This window comes from Ambystoma mexicanum, chromosome 12, assembly GCF_040938575.1.
Source record: "Ambystoma mexicanum isolate Mex_15411 chromosome 12, UKY_AmexF1_1, whole genome shotgun sequence".
Taxonomy (NCBI): domain Eukaryota; kingdom Metazoa; phylum Chordata; class Amphibia; order Caudata; family Ambystomatidae; genus Ambystoma; species Ambystoma mexicanum.
In genome coordinates, this window is record NC_090936.1 from 584,703,753 (window position 1) to 584,722,737 (window position 18,985).

The 18,985-nt window shown below is 46.1% G+C and overlaps 1 protein-coding gene across 6 annotated transcripts in view; it reads left to right on the forward strand.

The window, feature by feature from the left end:
- The window catches only part of KDM2A (lysine demethylase 2A), a 1,348,567-nt gene that overhangs the window by 745,996 nt on the left and 583,586 nt on the right, over positions 1-18,985 (forward strand). For all 6 annotated transcript variants that reach the window (XM_069628943.1, XM_069628942.1, XM_069628941.1 and 3 more), the window contains 2 exons: positions 8,417-8,570; positions 16,468-16,583. In XM_069628943.1, the coding sequence (XP_069485044.1) occupies positions 8,417-8,570; positions 16,468-16,583 (270 nt within the window). The remainder of the gene's footprint in view (positions 1-8,416; positions 8,571-16,467; positions 16,584-18,985) is intronic.

Below are 18,985 nucleotides of genomic sequence, written 5' to 3' on the forward strand. Positions count from 1 at the left end.
TAGACTGGGACCACTGTGAAATACTTTCCAAACCTTTTTTTCCCCTGCAGCCGAGATTTTCTTATTGATTGATTTAGCAAGATGCCATACATCAAATTGATGTTTAATATGTGGGAACTGCTCTCATTGTCTTGGCAATTGAAACGTGTCTGTCCGTGGCTATGAGGTTGATGTGCATTCCCCTTGATTGTAGATATTCCTCTGATTTTATAAATCCTAGTTTCTCCATGGCCACTGAGGATGTACATTGTGTTACCTGCACGACCACCGAACTCACAATTTTCTTACTATCCATTTCCTGAAAGTGGTAGGTGCAGTACTTGGCAGAAAATCCAGGGCTGTCGCACTGTCCATCGCCGGCTAGCCTGAATCGGTTCCCTTCGAATGTACTTGCTAGAGACAATTGTTCAATTTTCCAAGCATCAGTAATGGCCGGAAACAGATAATCATGTTTGTATTTGTAGTACTGCGTTTTAGAAATGAAATGAATTCCCACAAACTGAAGGAAAGACTCTAACTTTCTAAAACTGGAGCCACTAAAAAGTGATGCAGCTGCACACAGTAGATTGCCTGCTGGCGGTTTCCCCAGCATCGGTTGTGCAGACCATGAGAACGTATGATTTAATCTACAGGCGGCATGTATTGTGACGTTACTGCCCTGTTTTTGACGAGTCACATGAATCAATGGCTTCCCACATACTTTCCCTCTGACGGAATGCCCACATTTCAGCATATTTATAATATCCATCAAACAACTGTCGAATACTATGTATTTGCCCTCTTTCATTAGACTGTCATCCGGCATCACACTTGTTTCGGACTGCATCGTTGAGGACATATCGGCAGCATTGAAAGAAATATCGCCGATATCAGGTTCTGATGCGTCGGTGAATGCTGCTGCTGGTTCTTTCTGTCATTTCAACATCTGTTACTTCAACATTGATGGGAGAATACAACAATGTTGACAGCTTTTTTGGTGGCAATTTTTTGGCGGGTGTAGATTGTGTGAATTGATCTGCGACTACTTCCGAGCTATCCTCAATACATTTAGTATCATCTTGTGGTGGTGCAGTCGCACTGTAGCAATGGCCCATTACAACTTTACTGGATTCTCCGGACACATTCATTTCATGTTCTGGCCATTGGATATGAGCATCTCTAGTCTCAACACGCGGCGTCTGAATTAATAGTTCCTCCATAGTGTAAATGGTCTGGCAAGTACCATCTCTCATTCGCTTCACTGTCTGTGTATCTATAGTTCGTACACCCACGGGTAACTAGAGGACAGATTGGAAAAGGGATGGTCAGTTTAAACACAAGATAAAGTATAGTACAATTGACTGGAAAAACATAAAATAGTCCCCAGCACAAAGAAAGTCTAAAGTTATGAACTGTTTGTAACTAACCTTATTTTTGTTTCTTTTCTTTGCAACTTTCTTGACTCAACCTTCAACATCTGCACGCTGTAGCTCCGATTCGTTTCCGCATCTCTTACCTTCCTCTTGCGCTGCAATGACTATATTTTCTGTATCCGCAGAGACAGCACGGAATGAGGCTCCATCGACTCCCTGAAACATAGTACTTTCATTACTATGTATCACAATATTGATAACATAAAACACACGTGAGAACGAACACACAGGTACATCTCAATAGCTCAACACGAATTAAACATTGTGTAGAACAATCAAACGACAGGTATTCGAGCTCTGATGACCTAGTTGCATGGAACTGTCAGTATCCATACCTCTGGCTCTGCATGGACTGCCATGAATGATTGTATTGGAGAGGAGGCATCAGCAACTCCCTGAAACACAGTACTTGCGTTAGTATGGTTTTTAATATTGTAAAAATAACACACACTTGGGGTCGACGGCACAGGTACATATAAAGAGATCACCACAAATGATGTATTGTCTAAAAGAATCAAGGAATATTTAATTATGATCGGATTTGATCGACTTATTTCTCTGATTTCTTTACATCTGTATCATCTAAATGGGATCTTGTGATTGTAGTGGAAGTTCCATCGTCTCCCTGAAACAGTACTTGCGTTAATAGGGAAGATAATATAGCAAATGGAATCACGTTATATGAATACGCTCGATGGAGCTGTAAGTATCCATACCGCGTGCTGCTGAAGAATATTTATGGATGTTGTAAATGTAGTGCGCACTTCCGAAAGCTGTTGCGACGATTCGTATCCACATGATCCCGCTTCCACTTCCCCTGGAATTACTTGAATGTCAGGCTCTGCATCAAGTGCGTGGGTAGACGCTTCAACAACTGCCTGAAACATAGTAATTGCATTAGTAAGGATTACAATATTGAAAACACAACACACACTTGGGGTCGACCGCAGAGGTACATTTCAATGGCTAACCACGAATGAAACATGGTGTAGAACAATCAAACGACAAGTGTTCCAGTTCTGATGATCACGGTCGATGGAGCTGTCAGTATCCATACCTCGTGCTGCTGAACAACATCTAGGGCTGTTGTCAATGTGGTGGATGCTTCAGCATCTCCATGAAAGACAGTACGTGCATTATTATGGATAACACTAATTATAACTGAAAACAAACACCGGGGACGACGACTAAGGTGTATATCAATTGGAAAGCACTAACCAAACAATTGGTAAAATAATCACACAATACATAAAAACTATTACTTGACATGCACAAAACAAGTCTGTAGCGGAATAGCCAAGTATGATTACCTGATACGTGCTAGAAGTGGTTGATAACTGCGGGCACGTCACGGATGTAGAATGTTCTTGCTTCAGATTCAGTGGATAGTCAAGCAGTTGTAAAGGTAAATTATTGTTAATGAAATGCAAATATTAAAAAATTGCCATGTAAACGACAGAATACTTGAGAATAATGCTATTGAAAATGCGCAATATAGCACAGCTCTCTGTGCCCATAAATGGATTTCCTTTGGGGGTTATAAAATCGAAAAATAATTTATTTATAAATGTCATTATTCAAAAAGCTATACACTCATATCAATATCGAAAGTATTACAAGGGACACAACACCTAAAATATCAATTAATCCATTCGGCTACCTACACACTACCGCAAGGCCTAAAAGCTAAATCTGGACACGTGACTCACCAGTGGCGGAATGTGGACGAATAGAGTTGGAATAGCGTTTGCGAGCAATTTTCGTGTCGTTCACTGTTTATTCTTCTTTGTTATCCAAGATGTGGCGTACATGTTCGAGGAAAAGTGCCGGCTGCAGATGCATTATCGATCACCCCTCTTGTCCTCAAAGACTTGCTGGACTCTACTTTCAAGCTCTTCCGGTGGATATCCGCAATGTCTGACCCATTCGCTTATCCGATCAACAGTTTTAGGGAATACATGCATTGTAGTGCCTTCAGATTTAGCATGGGTCTTCGAAGGGCAACCACTAATCGAACAAGCAGGCATTGTTGAAAATTCTGAAAAGTAAATATCTAGATTATTATAAAACCTTGATGAATAAAAGTCATAAAGTAAATGAGCCATACCATGTTCAATGCAAGGTTTGCTTTGGTCGCTGCAACTATACCAGTTCATCATGTGCGGCTTAGTATTTGCATAAGTTACAGAAATTTTTTAAATGATGTGACTAAACTCTGAACATGTGACTCGTCCCTTGGATGTTCTGTCTTGCACGAGAAGGAAACATGCTTACATTATAGACTGGACCCCCGAAGGATGCAATTCGATGACAATTGGCACAGATGAAAATAAATAGATCTATTGATAGCATAACAATTGAAACTCAAGACAATAGCAATGAGACCAATGACCATAGCACTATTGGGTACTGTAATCGCAAATAGATAGAAATGTAAAAATGACCGAAATATGACTAGGATACATGGCCTTACCTTGACCAACAAACAGTGGGATTCAGCAGGCAGAGCACTATGTTGCAGGAGAACAGGTAGATGGCCACAGGTAGCACACTGACGAGTTTGCTCGAAGCGGTCACAGATAGCATGACGACCACCAGATTAGCATAGATCTCAGTGCTTCTCGGGTAGAAGGTTCAGGAGTTGACTTGCAAAGCACAAAGGTGTTCTCATGAGACACATCAAGTGGTTTATAAAGCATTAGAAACAGGGGTGTGTTTGTGAATGAATGACGTGTGTATGTCGTGGTATTATGTGGTTTGCACGGGGGCGGCCTGCCTCAGGGGAGGCCTGCCTGGAGACACAGGGTCTGAGGAGGCCATGTGAGCGATGGCCCCTGGGCGTGGGATACCTTTTCAAGTGTACATGCTGTTTGGCACCTTGGCTGTTTGCGCCCGTGACAGACCCCCATGCCAGCGCTCATCCCCGGGTGCGAACCACCTTTGATAGAGGGGGGGGTGGGATGGATGGGCCTGGGGTGTGCAGATGAGGCACAGGAAGACTGCTGAATGGAGACACACTTATGTGGATTGCAGGGGGCGGCCTGCCTCAGGGGAGGCCTGCCTGGAGACACGGGGACTGAGGAAGCCATGTGAGCGATGGCCCCTGGGCGTGGGATACCTTTTGAAGTGTACATGCTGTTTGGCACCTTGGCCGTTTGCGCCCGTGACAGCCCCCCCATGTCAGCGCTCATCCCCGGGTGCGAACCGCCTTTGATAGAGGGGGGTGGGATGGATGGGCCTGGGACGTGCAGGCAAGTGTGTGGGAGCCAGGCCCCTCTCATCCTTTACTTCTCAGTAGACCAAGTGCCTCCAGTAGTGGGTTCGCCCCTTGCCCTTATGTGATATTAACTTTGGTTCACATTTGCGTAGATGGGACCACTGAGCAGGACACGAGGCATCCATTTTTGTACCCCCTTTCCACTCCATCTTGGTGACCAGGCCTCACTGTGCAGAGCACATGGCCCCCACCCTCGTTCCCACTCTGACTGGAAAACTCCAGAAGTATTTGCAACAGCTAATAAATGTAACACATCACTCTTCCTCTGAGATCACTGTCCTGCATGTGAACCTTCCAGCCATCACCTCTTTGTTTTTGCTGTGTGACCCCGAGTGGGACGGGTATGCCCAGACGTGGGTCCCGTGCCTGCTGGGCCTAGAGACCCAAGCTACTCCTCACTGATTCGCCCCAACAAGGGCGAAACATGTTTGGGGATGCTTGTGGTCTCGTGCAGAAGGGATGTGACCTAGCAGTTCGGGCTGGACTGCCCCTTTTGGGGTGGGGCCAAGCCTGATTTGCATATGGTCTTTCTGTAATGGCTTGGCAGGCGAAGAACGGTGGTCTGGAGGGTTGCCCAGAGCAACGCCAGTGGTTAAGATTCATTCTAAACCTTCCAGCCATCACCTCTTTGTTTTTGCTGCATGTGAACCAGCCTGAATTAAGCACATAGCTTGTTCATCTCCACAAACGTGTCCTTGCCCACGCACCCTCGCCAGTGGAAACTTACTGCCAATCTGACCCTGTGTCCCTGTAAGGTATTCTCTTCATGTGCCCGACCACTGACCACGCCATGATGCCCACCTAGCAGATCCCCAACTAACATTAGACCCCTACTGCAGTATATCGTTGCCTATCAATAACAAATGCCACATACCGGAGATTCTTCTGAGCACAGACCCACACTTCAAACAGTGTATTATAGTGGTCAAGACCCTTATCCTAAGGCCTGTATAATCCAATGTTAATTGATAGTGTAGATATATGTTTGACTTTTATAGAGACATAACCGACTGAAAGACTTTGAACAAGTGTTATTTAGTGCATGCATTATTGAGAATATATTATGTTAGCTTAGATAGTGACCACCCTGCTTCACAGCGACCTGACCTTCACCCATTCGGAGCACAGATGTCTGACGTCCATCCTTGAATGGAGACACACTTGATTGATTTAAAAAATCAAACAACCATTGTTAAAATATATGTGGTGTTTTATTTTGTATCCTATTTTGATGACACAAAAATACAAGACTTTACACATTGTACAGGTCAGGTTGCAGCACAGCGAGAAAAAATCCCCTGTAGTGTCCGCTGTCACTTGGGAAAGTTTCTCTTATGGCACGAACGGCACAGGCGGGTATTACTCTTCGAACGCGGTGTCCAAGCCTCCCGTGAAGCCACCATGTAAAGGAACGATAGGCCACCAGCCTGTACCACCTGTGAAAAGGAATGAAAAAACTGTTTTTAAATGACCAAGATAAGTTTAATAAACGTTTGTTGTCAATGACAATTCTTGTAAATAATGGTATTCTGCTCGGACAAATGCTATCTAGACACTGCACACTATTGAACGACTTTCATGCGTTACAATGATATGTATATGTAATTTTGGATATAGTAAAAGACCATGAAATAGGAGTGGCATGACCAGCAGACTATACTTAGTCGTTACTCGGATTACGAGGACGAACAGTTGCACGAAGTTCGTGCATAAGCACCATCATTATCCTCAACACGGACCGTGTGAGGCAAGCTGCCCTGAAGTCTGGCAGCTCGATGATGCATTGCGGTCGTGGCTCGCCTTCTTAAATGTAGGCCACGCATCCCGAGTCTTCACAGCAGCAGCAGTTCTCGTCCTCGGTTGGCATTAGCTCGCACCGATTGCATGTGCACCAGGTGGAAACACCGTCCATGCGACTAGGTCCAGGCTCTTCAACTGTTGAATCGTCCTCCCAACTGCCGTCCGAAGACCCATCGTTTTCGCGTGTTTCCCTTTCCAGTAGTTCCTCCTCGGTATACTCGGGCTCGTACATGTAGGGCATTAACGTAGCCATTGTGTGTTAAACTAAAATAATTTATAGAGATGGTACTGGTATCTGTTCACACGGGCTACAAGCAACAAAGGTAGCTGACCAGAGCACAGAAACGAGTCACAGAATACTCAAAGTAATACAGAGAGAGGAATGGAATCGAAAATCTGCTGCTGTGTGTTGTGAAACGGTCTGTTTATACTTATTGAGGAAAGAGGCGTTCTGCCATTTCCATGGCGACACGGCATTAGCTGAAGCGCAGCGAATGTTGACATGAGACGTGCTTTGGCGTTGTGAAATGGGCGGTACGCGTTTGCTGATGACAGGCTCAGGGGCAAGGGATATGAATTAGTGCGCAAAAGCAGGTCAGCCAGGGCGATGCGGAGTGATAGGATTATCACAAAATGGCGGCGCCCTACTGCCTGTTTTCGCGTGTGTTTAATGGACGAAAACTCGGATAAGGTCCATAGGAAATATTTCTAAAATCGAGCGACTTGGGCTTAAAAACACATGGCCAACCCCTAGGGCCAATACAACATTTTGACCGAACCATTCCTTTAATGAACTGTGAACTGCTGAATACCATTCTGAAAAGTAGACTGGGTATAGCTAGACAGTTATGCACCGATAAATTGATTACTTACCTGGAAATACATTCTTCAACTATAATTGTGTTTTGCTTTCCCTAAGTGCATTCTAAAATAGTTGAATGTTCATGCTGATTATTGAATAGCCTAAGGCCCCTCCAGAGTTACTTTACTATCTCTGAACTGAGTTCTACAAAGTGAGGTATATTGCAAGGTGTATACTTGTAACAGGGTTGGTTTATTAAGTGATTCTGTAATTGAATAACACCGTATGACCTGACCAATGGGGTCTACTACCATGGAATTACTTAAAGTAATCTAAAAGTAACTAGCCAGGTTTTATTCCCCAAGAACAGCAGACTGCTATTCTGAATGTATAACTATTTGGTTTAACTCACCTTGACTTGCTTATTGCTTCTCTAAATAAGGCTATACTTAGATTTGTAAACCATAAGCATTGGGTTGTTTTTTATATACTTATTTATGACTTATGTGAACAGTACTTACTTCCCCAGGATTTATCTTGGCCTGCTTGTATTTAAAATAAACCATTATTTTTGCAATACTTATTGTATCAGTGTTTCTTGGAACCATATTTATTCTACAATTTCTTTGTACTGACCTACAGCCCTTTCTCCCTCTAAAGATGAGCTTTGCTGCTCTGTCCATGCTAACCCCTATCTCAGGAGGTACAGACTTATACTAAGAGTTGGCGATTCTGTATTGCCTAAGTTGTATGGTTTTATGAATCCCTTAGTTGGACTTTAGAAAAACTGTCCTTAACAGGCACAAGGTCTGGTCATAGACGACACTCTGTTATGGATAGGTCCCGTCTGCAATGGGATACGACAGTAGCTATTCTTATGTATGGCAGTGCAGGTAGTTCTCAACCTAAAAGTGAAGGGTGAGAAAGTTCTAAGAGAACCGGAGTCACCACAAAGGTAATTTCCCCTTTTATTTGAGTAATAAAAAACATCTTCTAAGACAGTTAAATTTGTGTTTAATACTGTTACTATTTAAACAGCGTCTTTGTGCTCTAAAGTTATGCACACTGCGTACATATATGGTACTGCTCAATGGCAATGTAACCTCATGCTTTTTTCCTGGTCAGGTGTTCTGGCTGATCCCACCGACTTCTCAGAACCTGGAGATGTATGAGAGCTGGCTGCTGTCGGGCAAGCAAGGAGATATCTTCCTAGGTGATGATGTAGCTGATTGCCAGCGCATTGAACTACGGCAAGGTTATACCTTTGTTATTCCTTCAGGTGAGAATTGTTTTGTTTTTCTGTGATCAATTCCTTTTTTCGTTAAATCAGCTTCTTTTAAAAAAAGAGAAACCGAGGATAATGCAGAGATGATACCTTGATTAGGCTAAATCGGTCTTGGCTGTGAGCTGCTCTGCAGGCATTGGTCCCTTCCCAAAGGCAGTTCTTGCCAACAGTGTGGTGCTTAGAGGGAGCGTGTTTGCATGTCTATGAATGGTGCTTTTTATCTTCAGCATATCAGCCTTGTTTTTTCCAGTTTCTGGATTTCACTGATGTTGCATATCTGATTTGATCTTCTAGCATGTGCATAATCTTCCTGGTTTGCCTTTGTGTTTTATGACCTTTCTCTGTGCTAAACTGAGTGATGGAGGGGTAATCAGTCTGAATAGCAGATGGATTGATCTTATGGGTCTGAACTTGGGTATTCTTGTTTGTCATCATAGTCCCCTCCTCTTCTTAAACTCGTACTTGCTCTCCATGTCCCACACCCCTCCAGCCAACAGTGTTTTGATTTGTTAGGATCTATACAGTTTATTCTCCAGGTGATTAAAAAGGCTACTAACCGCTGGCCAATCCCTCCAATCTTTAAATCTCCTCCCATGCTTTTATTTATGACCTACTGAAGAGGACTGTGTACTCTAGGTGAATGATTAAGAGACTGGAGTGAATGCTGAATGTGCTCTAATAGTGTGTATCCCTTGTTGCTTGTAGATCCCATGCTGCCAATTGCCCACCCTCGCCCTACCCTGTTAGCTCCCTGCTCCGTTTTACTCTGCTGCCCTCGCTGTTTTTTTCCTTCTGTGATTGTAAAGCTCTCCATTACTTCCCAAAGCTAAGTCTGCGCACAATAAATACCCTAATAATAATACAGTGACTGAGGCGCCCTTTTTCTCTGTATGTATCTCTGTACCCCGCTGGCTGTACATTCTCCACTGGTTGGTGACAGTGTTTGTGTGATTTAAGAAAGTAACACGTGTAAATCCTGTACAGAGACCAAAAGCTAGACTATGCTTTTGCGAGTGTGTGTGAGAGATACGAATGTGACTGTATATGCTTATCACTACAGCATCTCTAAGAATGAGGGATATGGCTGATAGCTCCAGATATTGCCCGTTGTGAAAAATCCTGCAGATCCCTCAATAAAACCCTGCCTAAAGTCTCCTCCCAGGTGGCCAGGGAAATGCAGACGCGTCCTGATCCTGACCTTGCGGGTGGTATGCTGCCGGAGGATCACCTGGGAGGAGACGAGGCCCAGGGTGGTGAGGAGATCCAAGGGGATGAAGCACAGTATTTGTCCTCTGTAAGGAACAACCTTTTTAGGTTACCAAAACAGGTAATGGCTTATTGTCATTATAATATCCCTGAGCTGCTTATGAGACATATGGGTATAAATACCCTAAAACCTGAGCAAGCCTTACCTATAGAAAGATCCTTCCCAGTAGCTCAGGATAAACACCTTCCTGAAACCCAAAGGCAGAATGGAAAGAAACTTATTGCCTTAACAAAATTGTCTTCCCCTATAAAAAATTCTAATGATGCCTCTTTAAATGATTTTGAAGGAAGTAAATTCACCTTTAAAATCAAGCCAATACTTAAAACAACATATTTAGCTTTCGGGGACTACATGTCCCATAATCCCAAGGGTACTGGGACAAGGAAGAGGGCTGAATTAGGCATGCCATGGCTGTAATCAGGCAGTTAAGCTGAACAGCCCACACCTGGGAAGCATAAAAGGCCCCCTCGGGTGCAGGCAATGAGAGGGAGCTTGAACTGTTGCCAGAGTGAGTGCTGTAGTAGCAAACGCAGAAGGAAGAAAAGACAGTGCTGGCAAATGAGGTAGAAGTGGGAGAACCTGAGGGACACCGGAGCCTGGATGCAGCAGATTTCACCTGCTTGTTCTGAGAGGTTTCCGGTTCCCTACACTTTGGAGTGCAGAAGCTGCGCAGCGGAAGACGTGATGGGAGGCTGTCTTTCACCATGTGAGCTTGATTGGCGTGATTGCTGGGCAGGTGCCATGTTGGAGACCGAAGCGAGGAGCTGTTGGTGAGTCGCATGTCTCAGGAGCGAGAGGGGCTACAAAAGAGATTGGCTAGAACGAAGACCCCTTCACCGAGGAAGGGTGCAGGTCCCTGAGAAGCCAGAAGCAGTAGAAGTTGTGGCCAAAGTCATAGAAGCTGGATAATGTTAAACTCCAGGTGCTTAGTATCCTTGGTTACTGGAATGCACCAAAAGGTAATTGACTGGAGGGCTGTCCTTGGAGCACAGCCACCCTGCTGTGTGATTGACAGCTACGTTGCGAATGAATGGGAGAAACCTGCATAAAAGGCAAGGCTTTTTGCTTGGAAGGCAGAGTCGACCACTGGACGAAGGAATCCGAAGAAGAACTTGGAAGAGACTCCTGCTGCAACTCCTGGACCGTTGGTTTGCCCAGTGAAGCCCTGCTGCAGTGCTGAAGCTCCAAATTCACCTCGACTAGAGAAGACCTGCAAAGGACAACTTCTCCCCTTGGGTTGGTGAGACCAATCGACCCCAAGACGAGCTCACCTGGAAATCCTCTTGGAGCTGGCTGTACTTCCATTGCTGCTGCAGGAACCGAAGGGCTAGGGAGAGGAACACCAGAATCGAGTGAGTGTCTTTAAGTCGGACCCGAGTCCAGGAAGATCCTCCGGACTCCCAGGAAGCAGGACTGACCAAGCGTGAGCTACCTCAATAGAGTTCTGGGCCCCAGATGCAAGGAAAGTCCATAGTGGTATCCGAGAACCGCAGTGGTGCTATTTACGAGGGCCACGGGGGGCTGAAACCGCAAAGTGCAGCTGATCTGAGGTTTGCCCATTGCTGCCGCCGACCTTCAATTCGTAGAGCAGGAGTCCCAGACATCCTCCCTCTTATCCCCACGACTGAGGCCCAGGAACAACAGGATCTGCAGACCTACACAGGAATAGAAGCCAGCTGCAACCAATTTCTTCTAACCATAGGTACCGTGAAACTAAGGGCACTTGCCTCTTGTTGTGTAGCCTTGCTAATTCTCAGTTGAGACTTGTCTTGGTTGCTTTTGCAGAGTTGCTTGCAGCTTTGCCCCTCACAAGCCTCCCAGCTTGTGGCCCTACAGTGATTCTATTTTTTCTACAAACTCTACAAAGACTTCTAAAACATTGTGCAAGACTTTTTACTTACCTGCAAGAAGTGCTGCAGCTCACCTAGACGTTTGCTCAATTAACATTGGCTGTCCTGGCTCCATGAAAGACTCTTCTACCTGTGATTTTGTGCATTTCCTTCACGAAAGGGTTAATCTACTTTGCATTGGGGGTTCAAAACTACTTACCAGCTTCAGAATATTTGTTTAGCCTTTGTTTTATTCCCAAACCCTTTTCGTTGACACCAAAATTGGTATTGCTCTAAATGTACCAGTGACATATTAATGTCCAGTGTCCTAGTTAGTTACCTCAGGGTGTAGGAAGAATATGTGTCATCCCAAATGGGTATTTGCTGATTTGGAGAAAATAAGAGTGTGTATTTTGAAGTGTATTTTTTGTATTACTTATATATTGCTCCTTTCTGAAGAAGTCGTATTCAACTGACTGTTAAATAAATTAATAATTGTTTCATGAAGAAACCTTGAGTTTAAGAGTTTATTTTAATACTTGTCACTGTGAATCTCTGTGTAAAAACCCTACTGCTCACATTTATCTCTCTGGAGATAAGCCTGGCTGCTCAGCCACATTACCAACCTGTGTAGTACAAACTTATACCAAAGGCTGGTTTACCTATTGCCAGGAGGACATGGTCGGTGTAGTCTCCCACAGGGTGCTGCATACAATCTTGCCCAACAACGGGGTACCGCCTACCGATTCCACCCTCCTCCCCTCCACTCCCACAGATTGGGACAACAACCCTGTTGGCGTAAGTCCGTATGCCCGTCGAGAGCCAGCCGTTAGAAGAAGTACCAGCCTCCCAGCGAGGCTCGGGCTTCTTCTCCAGGATTTTCGCTTAAAAAGAACCAGGTTGGCCCGAGAGTTGTGTTGGACTGAGAGTTGTGTTGGACCTCTCCCCCCTCAACCTCTGCCCGTCTTCAAGAATTGGTTACGCCAGCACTCATTGCAGAGACACTGTGCAGGGGAGACTGGATTTGCTCCCTGGATCTGAAGGACGCTTATCTACACGTCCCGATTGGCAGCCGCAAAGCTCCTTTCTACAGTTCAGGATCATGCGCTACCATTTCCAATACAAGGTTCTACTCTTCGGCCTCAACTCAGCCCCCAGGGTATTTACCAGACTGATGAATGCAGTGGCAGCCCCTCCTCAGGGTCCAGGGCCACCATGTCTACCCGTACCTGGACGACTGGCTCATCAGGGTGAGATCTCCAGAGGTGGTTCACCACAATTCCTCCGCCCTTATGATCACACTTCACGAGCTGGGGTTTTTCATCAACCTCAAGAAGTCTCAGCTGCAGCCTACACAGAGCCTGACCTTTCTGGGCCTCATATGGGACACAAGCTCTGAGTTTTTTTGCCTCAGGGGATAAGATCATGGCCGTCAAGAGGGGCCGCATGTCACTTCCTCAGTCGAGAGGTGACCTCGGCCCAGTGGTTCCAGCATTTATTGGGTATCATGGCAGCAGTCCTACTGGCAGTACCCCACACAGGACTCAAGATGAGATTACAGCTGCACTTCGCAGCATCGTGGAATCGGGAGCGGGGCTCCCAGGCAGAGGTGGTCAGCATTCCTCCTTTTCTCCATCCGGACATCACCTGGCGGTCCAGGGACTGCAACCTGTGGACGGGAAAACCCTTCCGACAGGCAGCCACTCAATTCACCTTTACCACAGATTCCTCCCTGTAAGGCTGGTGGCTACTCTGGACAGCCACCGTGTCCATGGAATCTGGTCCCTGCAGGAGCAGCAGTCCCATATCAACTGGCTGGTGCTGAAAGTTATTTGGCTAGCTCTCAAAGATTTCCTTCCGCTCATTGGGGGCAAGGTCGCCCTCACCTAGATGGCCAACTCCACCAGCATGTACTATGTCAACAAGCAGGGTGATACCAGGTCCCCTCCACTGTGCAACCTAGCGGTCAGCATGTGGGACTGGGCCCTGGAGAAAAACATCTACCTGAGGGCCATTCACCTTCCAGGGGGAGTCCAACCTGGAAGCGGTCGGGCCCAGCAGACTGGGAGCGGACAATTACGAGTGGCAATTGAACGATCAGGTGCTGCTTGGGATTTTCAGCAGATGGGGGCATCCTCAGGTGGATCTTCTTGCCTGCTGGGACAACAATAAGTGGCAGCAGTTTGCGTCCTGGCAGAGCCAGGACCCCAGCTCCTTGGGCGACGCTTTCCAGATACAGTGGCACAGCATGGCAGCATATGCGTTCTCTCCCACTCCCCAGGTGCACAGGGTGATCTGCAAGATAAGCGAGTCATGTCACCTCCGCATCATTCTGATGGCTCCATGGTGGCCGGTGAGACCTTGGTTCTCGGAGCTCCCCAGCCTCTCGGACAGGCCACCCATTCACCTGCCGCTGGGCCCAGATCTCCACCTCTCGCAGCAGTGGGGCAGGGTGGTCCACCCTGCTCCACAGAAATTAGCCCTAGCAGCGTGGTTCCTGAACAGGTCACACTGAAGCCATCATACAAGGCGCTAGAAGCAAGGCTACTAGGAGCCAGTACAAGAGTAAATGGACTAGGTTCTGTCACTGGGCGGATTCTTAATGAGATCGACTCCCTTACTTTCACATTGGACGATGTGCTCTCCTTCTCTGCATACCTCGCTCACTACAGTGTGTAAATCGACGCATGCCGCACCTACCATAGGGGCCTACAGAAACTCTGAGGAGGTTGTCTTCTCCACCTCTAACCCGCTGGTTAAACGACATCTGGCAGGCCTCAACAGGCTCTACCAGCCCGTTAAGAAACCACATCCTGTGTGGGATCTCAATCTAGTGTTTGGCGCCCTAGCACACAAACCTTTCGAGCCAATGGCATCCATGGACATCCGATTGGTCACCATTTAAACAGCTCAGTTGGTGGATCTCACCTCTGCTCGTAGAGTCAGTGAGATCCAGGCACTGGTAGCATCAGCACCCTATACTACTTTTCACAAAGATAATGTGGTCCTGAGAACTCATCCTGCATTCTTACCTAAAGTAGTCTCTTCTTTCCATCTAAACGAGGAGATAGTGTTACCAATGTTTTTGCTGATCCTAAGGATGATGCTCAAAGGGTATTGCGCTGTCTGGATGTCAGACGTGATCTGAAATTTTATCTTGACAGGACCAAGAGCTGTCGCAAGTCGGACGCTCTGTTTGTCACCTTCGGGGGGTGGTGGGTCAAGGCCCGAGTATCGGGCATCCAAGGCCTCTATAGCAAGGTAGATGGTTTCGGCCATCGTGGAGGGCTATGAGGGGCAGCACAAGCCACTTCCAGCTAACATGCATGCCCACGCTGTCAGAGCCAAGCCCACGGCTGTCGCTTTCGAGAGACCGGTCCCGTGGCAGGTTATCAGCAGGGCGGCCACCTGGGCCACCCCTTTGACTTTCTGCAAGCACTACTGTTTGGACGCTGGCTCTAATTCAGGCGCAGCTTTCGGACAGGCGGTTCTAAGGAACTTATTTTCTTAAGGAGGGTCACCTCTCAACCCTGGGTCTACATACAGTTGTAATCGCCCATGCAGTATGGAGGAAAGGGGATGGATTTAGGAGTAATTAATAGTTACTCACCGTAGTGACTATAGTCCCCTTTCCTCCATACCTCCCACCCCCAATAATACTGGTGTCATTAGGCAATTTTAATATTGTCGACGCGTCAATTGGGACTGACGAGTGCTGCCGGTGGGCGGAGTCAGTGAGCGCATGCTCCCTGGGCCGCGTCCCCGCACGCCTCTAAATTTAAAGCGGAAGGTTTTTTCTGGTAAAAAAGGTTCTGTCTCCCGTCTTCAAAGCATGCAAGGAAAGTGAGTCACACGCGGTGCAACCCTCCCATCCGTGGTCGGGACCAAGGCAGTGGAGGCAAAGCGCATGGGGTTCGGATGTCGGGGAAGTGCCCCTTGCAGTCTGGACACCTGCTGAAGTCTGCATACTCCCGGGTATGAGCGTGGCGCCAGAGTCCAGGGAAGAGCGCATGGTATTACATGGCCGAATCCAAACCCAGGAGCGCTGGTGAAATTGGCCCGTTCCCGTTGACGCGGAAAAGGGGACTGAGGAGTGGCACCGGTGGGTGGAGTCAGGGGAGCTCATGCTCACAGGGCCGTGCCTCTAAATTTAAGGGGAAGATGATTTTCTTCTGGTGAAAAAGGTTCTGACTCATGTCCTTGGCGAGGGACGCCCATGCAGTATGGAGGAAAGGGGACTATGGACTATAAGTAATTTAGTCACTACGGTGAGTAACTATTAATTTCTTGATCACTCTGGACATTTTTGTACTCCAATAAATCGAATGTTGTCCTGTAGATAGAAAAACCAACTGAGTGGGCAACTGGCATACACATTGAAGGGAGGAGACTGTGATCTTTATTGGCCTCTTGTTTCTATGCATGTCTGACATTTTTCCTGTGGAAGGCATCCTCTGGTCTCCTGGTCTGTGGATAAAACATTTCATGAGTATGTGGGATGGGGGATTAAGAACTACCAGTGCAAGTATCACTGTTAAGGAAGTAACTTGTACTACTTGAAAGTGGTGTCTATTTTAAAAGGCAATAATTTGAGAGCCATGCTCTGCTCCTAAAATCTGAAATGTCCTGTGACACTTTTGTATTGTGAGCTATGGCTTTGGTTTTGTCTGTGTGACTTGTTAAGGTCTGCAGTATAGCTTGACTGTTCTCATTTCGTCACTGTATATGCTCAAGCAGTGAAAGATGAGTTCAAATTATTAGCAGCATGAATTCTTAAATAATGCCTTCTCTGCAGGATGGATCCATGCGGTGTACACTCCCAGTGACACACTGGTATTCGGAGGGAACTTCCTGCACAGTTTTAACATCCCCATGCAACTTCGGATCTACAATGTGGAAGATCGGACCAGGGTAAGATTGAGGTGGGGACCTGACCTTTTATGCAGGAGTAACCGCTGTGTTCTTACTGTGATCGTTTTAGAAACCGCAGCTTATATGAACTCTTTCCTTTTGATCTTAACACTGCAGCTGAAAAGTGCAAAGATCCACACAACTTTACTAATTTGTATAAAACCATACCTTAAGAAACCTTGCAACCCATCAGGGGAGGAACAGCTGTAATACTGTACCTTCATCCTTACCCTCAGCACTTTTATGGGCCTTGGATCAATAAAGATGTGCCATTGACCTCACAACTGGCCTGATGCACCTTTCTAGACCATCTAAAATGGACAGTGCGAGAAGGGAAGCGGGTTTGATGTAGGAGAGTGCAGCAACACAGCAGCTGGGCATCTGTTACTTCCTCTGCCACACCAGCCTCCATGCTCCAGTAAATGGTGTCAAAGTTGTGTTCTAAGGAAGCTGCACTTGTCTCCTACAGCCAGCGCATATTCAGTGCCATGGCACAGGTGATCATACTGCTTTGTTGCATATCCCTCGTGTCCCACTGGTAGTTTAGTGGAGTCTGGTGTAAGGGCAAAGGGAAAGGTTGAGCTGGCAAATTGGCAAATAACTGGGCATTGGAAGACAATCCATGTCTGTGTCGCTGTTAATTAGACAGTTAATGGCTATCCTTGCAGTGCAGCAAGTTTGTGGGTGTTGCAAAGATTTTCCTAAAGCCCCTGTGTTCAGGGTCTTCAGGTGTATCTTCCTGACTTAGGCACTGCTAGCGATTCCCCTCAAGCTCACCAGGCTCTCTGGGAGGTAGTTGTCACAGAACAGCCCAAGCCTACCTCTCAAAAGGTAGAGTAAGGTAGCTAACTGGTACAGGGCACACTTTTCATTAATACAGAAATTGGAGAATATCTGCATGCCTTATTTTGATAAATATCTAATATGTATGAAAAGGCAACAGATACATTGCTACACTTAAATATACATTTTATAAAAATAAAAGATGCCACAATGTCACAAGTAAAACAGTTTCAACAAGGCATTTTTAGAGTTCAGTAAAGAGCCTTTGCTAGAAGAGAAAATGCTGTAGCAAGTAACACACTGGTCTTATCTAGACTAGAAAGTTTCAAGAGGGACCAATGGGCCCAGTTTTGTAGATGTGTGGCAGTCTTTGGCGGGGACATAGTTACTGTCTGCGAAAATGTTCCAAGGAGCAGTTTCTGGAAGTAAGGTGGGGGTGAAGCCCACAGGAGACCCTTGATGATGAAGAGGGTGGTGCAAGTTGTTTTGTGGACACCTTGGCTTATAACAATGATAGGCTATTGCTGGAGGGACCTCAAGACCATTGGGAATAGTGATTATTCCATAATCGGTAATTCCAATGTTGTGCAGTATGAGCCAGAGTGGATGAAAGAAGAAAGTGCTGTGGTTGGTGGTAGCCATTGATGCAGGCTTCCCATGTCGTCTTCGGCACAGGATTCTGCCTGAGGCTGGGCTTGTCTTGAGAAAGACCCAAGGGAAGAACGAATATTGAAGAAAATTGTGCAATGTCAAAACGGAGAGTAGCCGGCCACAACAGATGTAAGGGGTGTGGCAAGTTTGATGGATGAGAGGCAGCTCAGGCCCCTGGATGTTCCCAGTTGAGGGAGCTGGATACAGGGTTCCTAGGTACTGTTCGCTCTCACAATAGTGCAAACAGCTGATTCAATGTTGGCATCAATCTAGAAGAGATCATAATGATATACTGAAACAAACATCCATACATGGGGTCAGATGCTTAATGTGCCAAACGGGTTCAAAATACAAAAGAAACCGACAAAAAAAGCCAATGCATTTCGTACTTGGTCTGTCATCACGGCATGATCTCTAAAACATAATGCATCAATTTCTAAAATAAACAAAAAACGGGTTAGGGGAGAGAGCAAAAAGAGAAGTTGTCAACATTGCTGCCACACTGTAGGTGAATTGCTCACAGTATGTAAACTCAGACCAAATCTCCATGCCTGTATTCCTATGTAGTACTTCAACATCTAAAATAAGAGAAAATAATAATGCTAATAGGAGGATATGTTACAAATCGTAACCCAACACAACTCCTGAAATTTGTGAGAGGTGATTAACGAAATTAACTCTACACAGGGGCGTTCACAAAGTAATCGGATAACACTGGCCGTCTCGGTGAAGCAATTCCTCCACCTGTTTAGGGAGTCAGAACGGGATATAGCTTTTGTTCACTTATAAATCGAGTCCCTTGAGGCTTTCATTAGGAGGACATCTAATTGTATCAATCAAAACCTTTTGTGGTGTCAATTAACGGTTTGGCAGATACACAGGACTTTACTGTCCATCTTGGTCCACTTGCACCAGAACACTTGTCTCCTGATGGAGAGCTTCCGTTCTACGAGGGGGCTCCGTCAGGG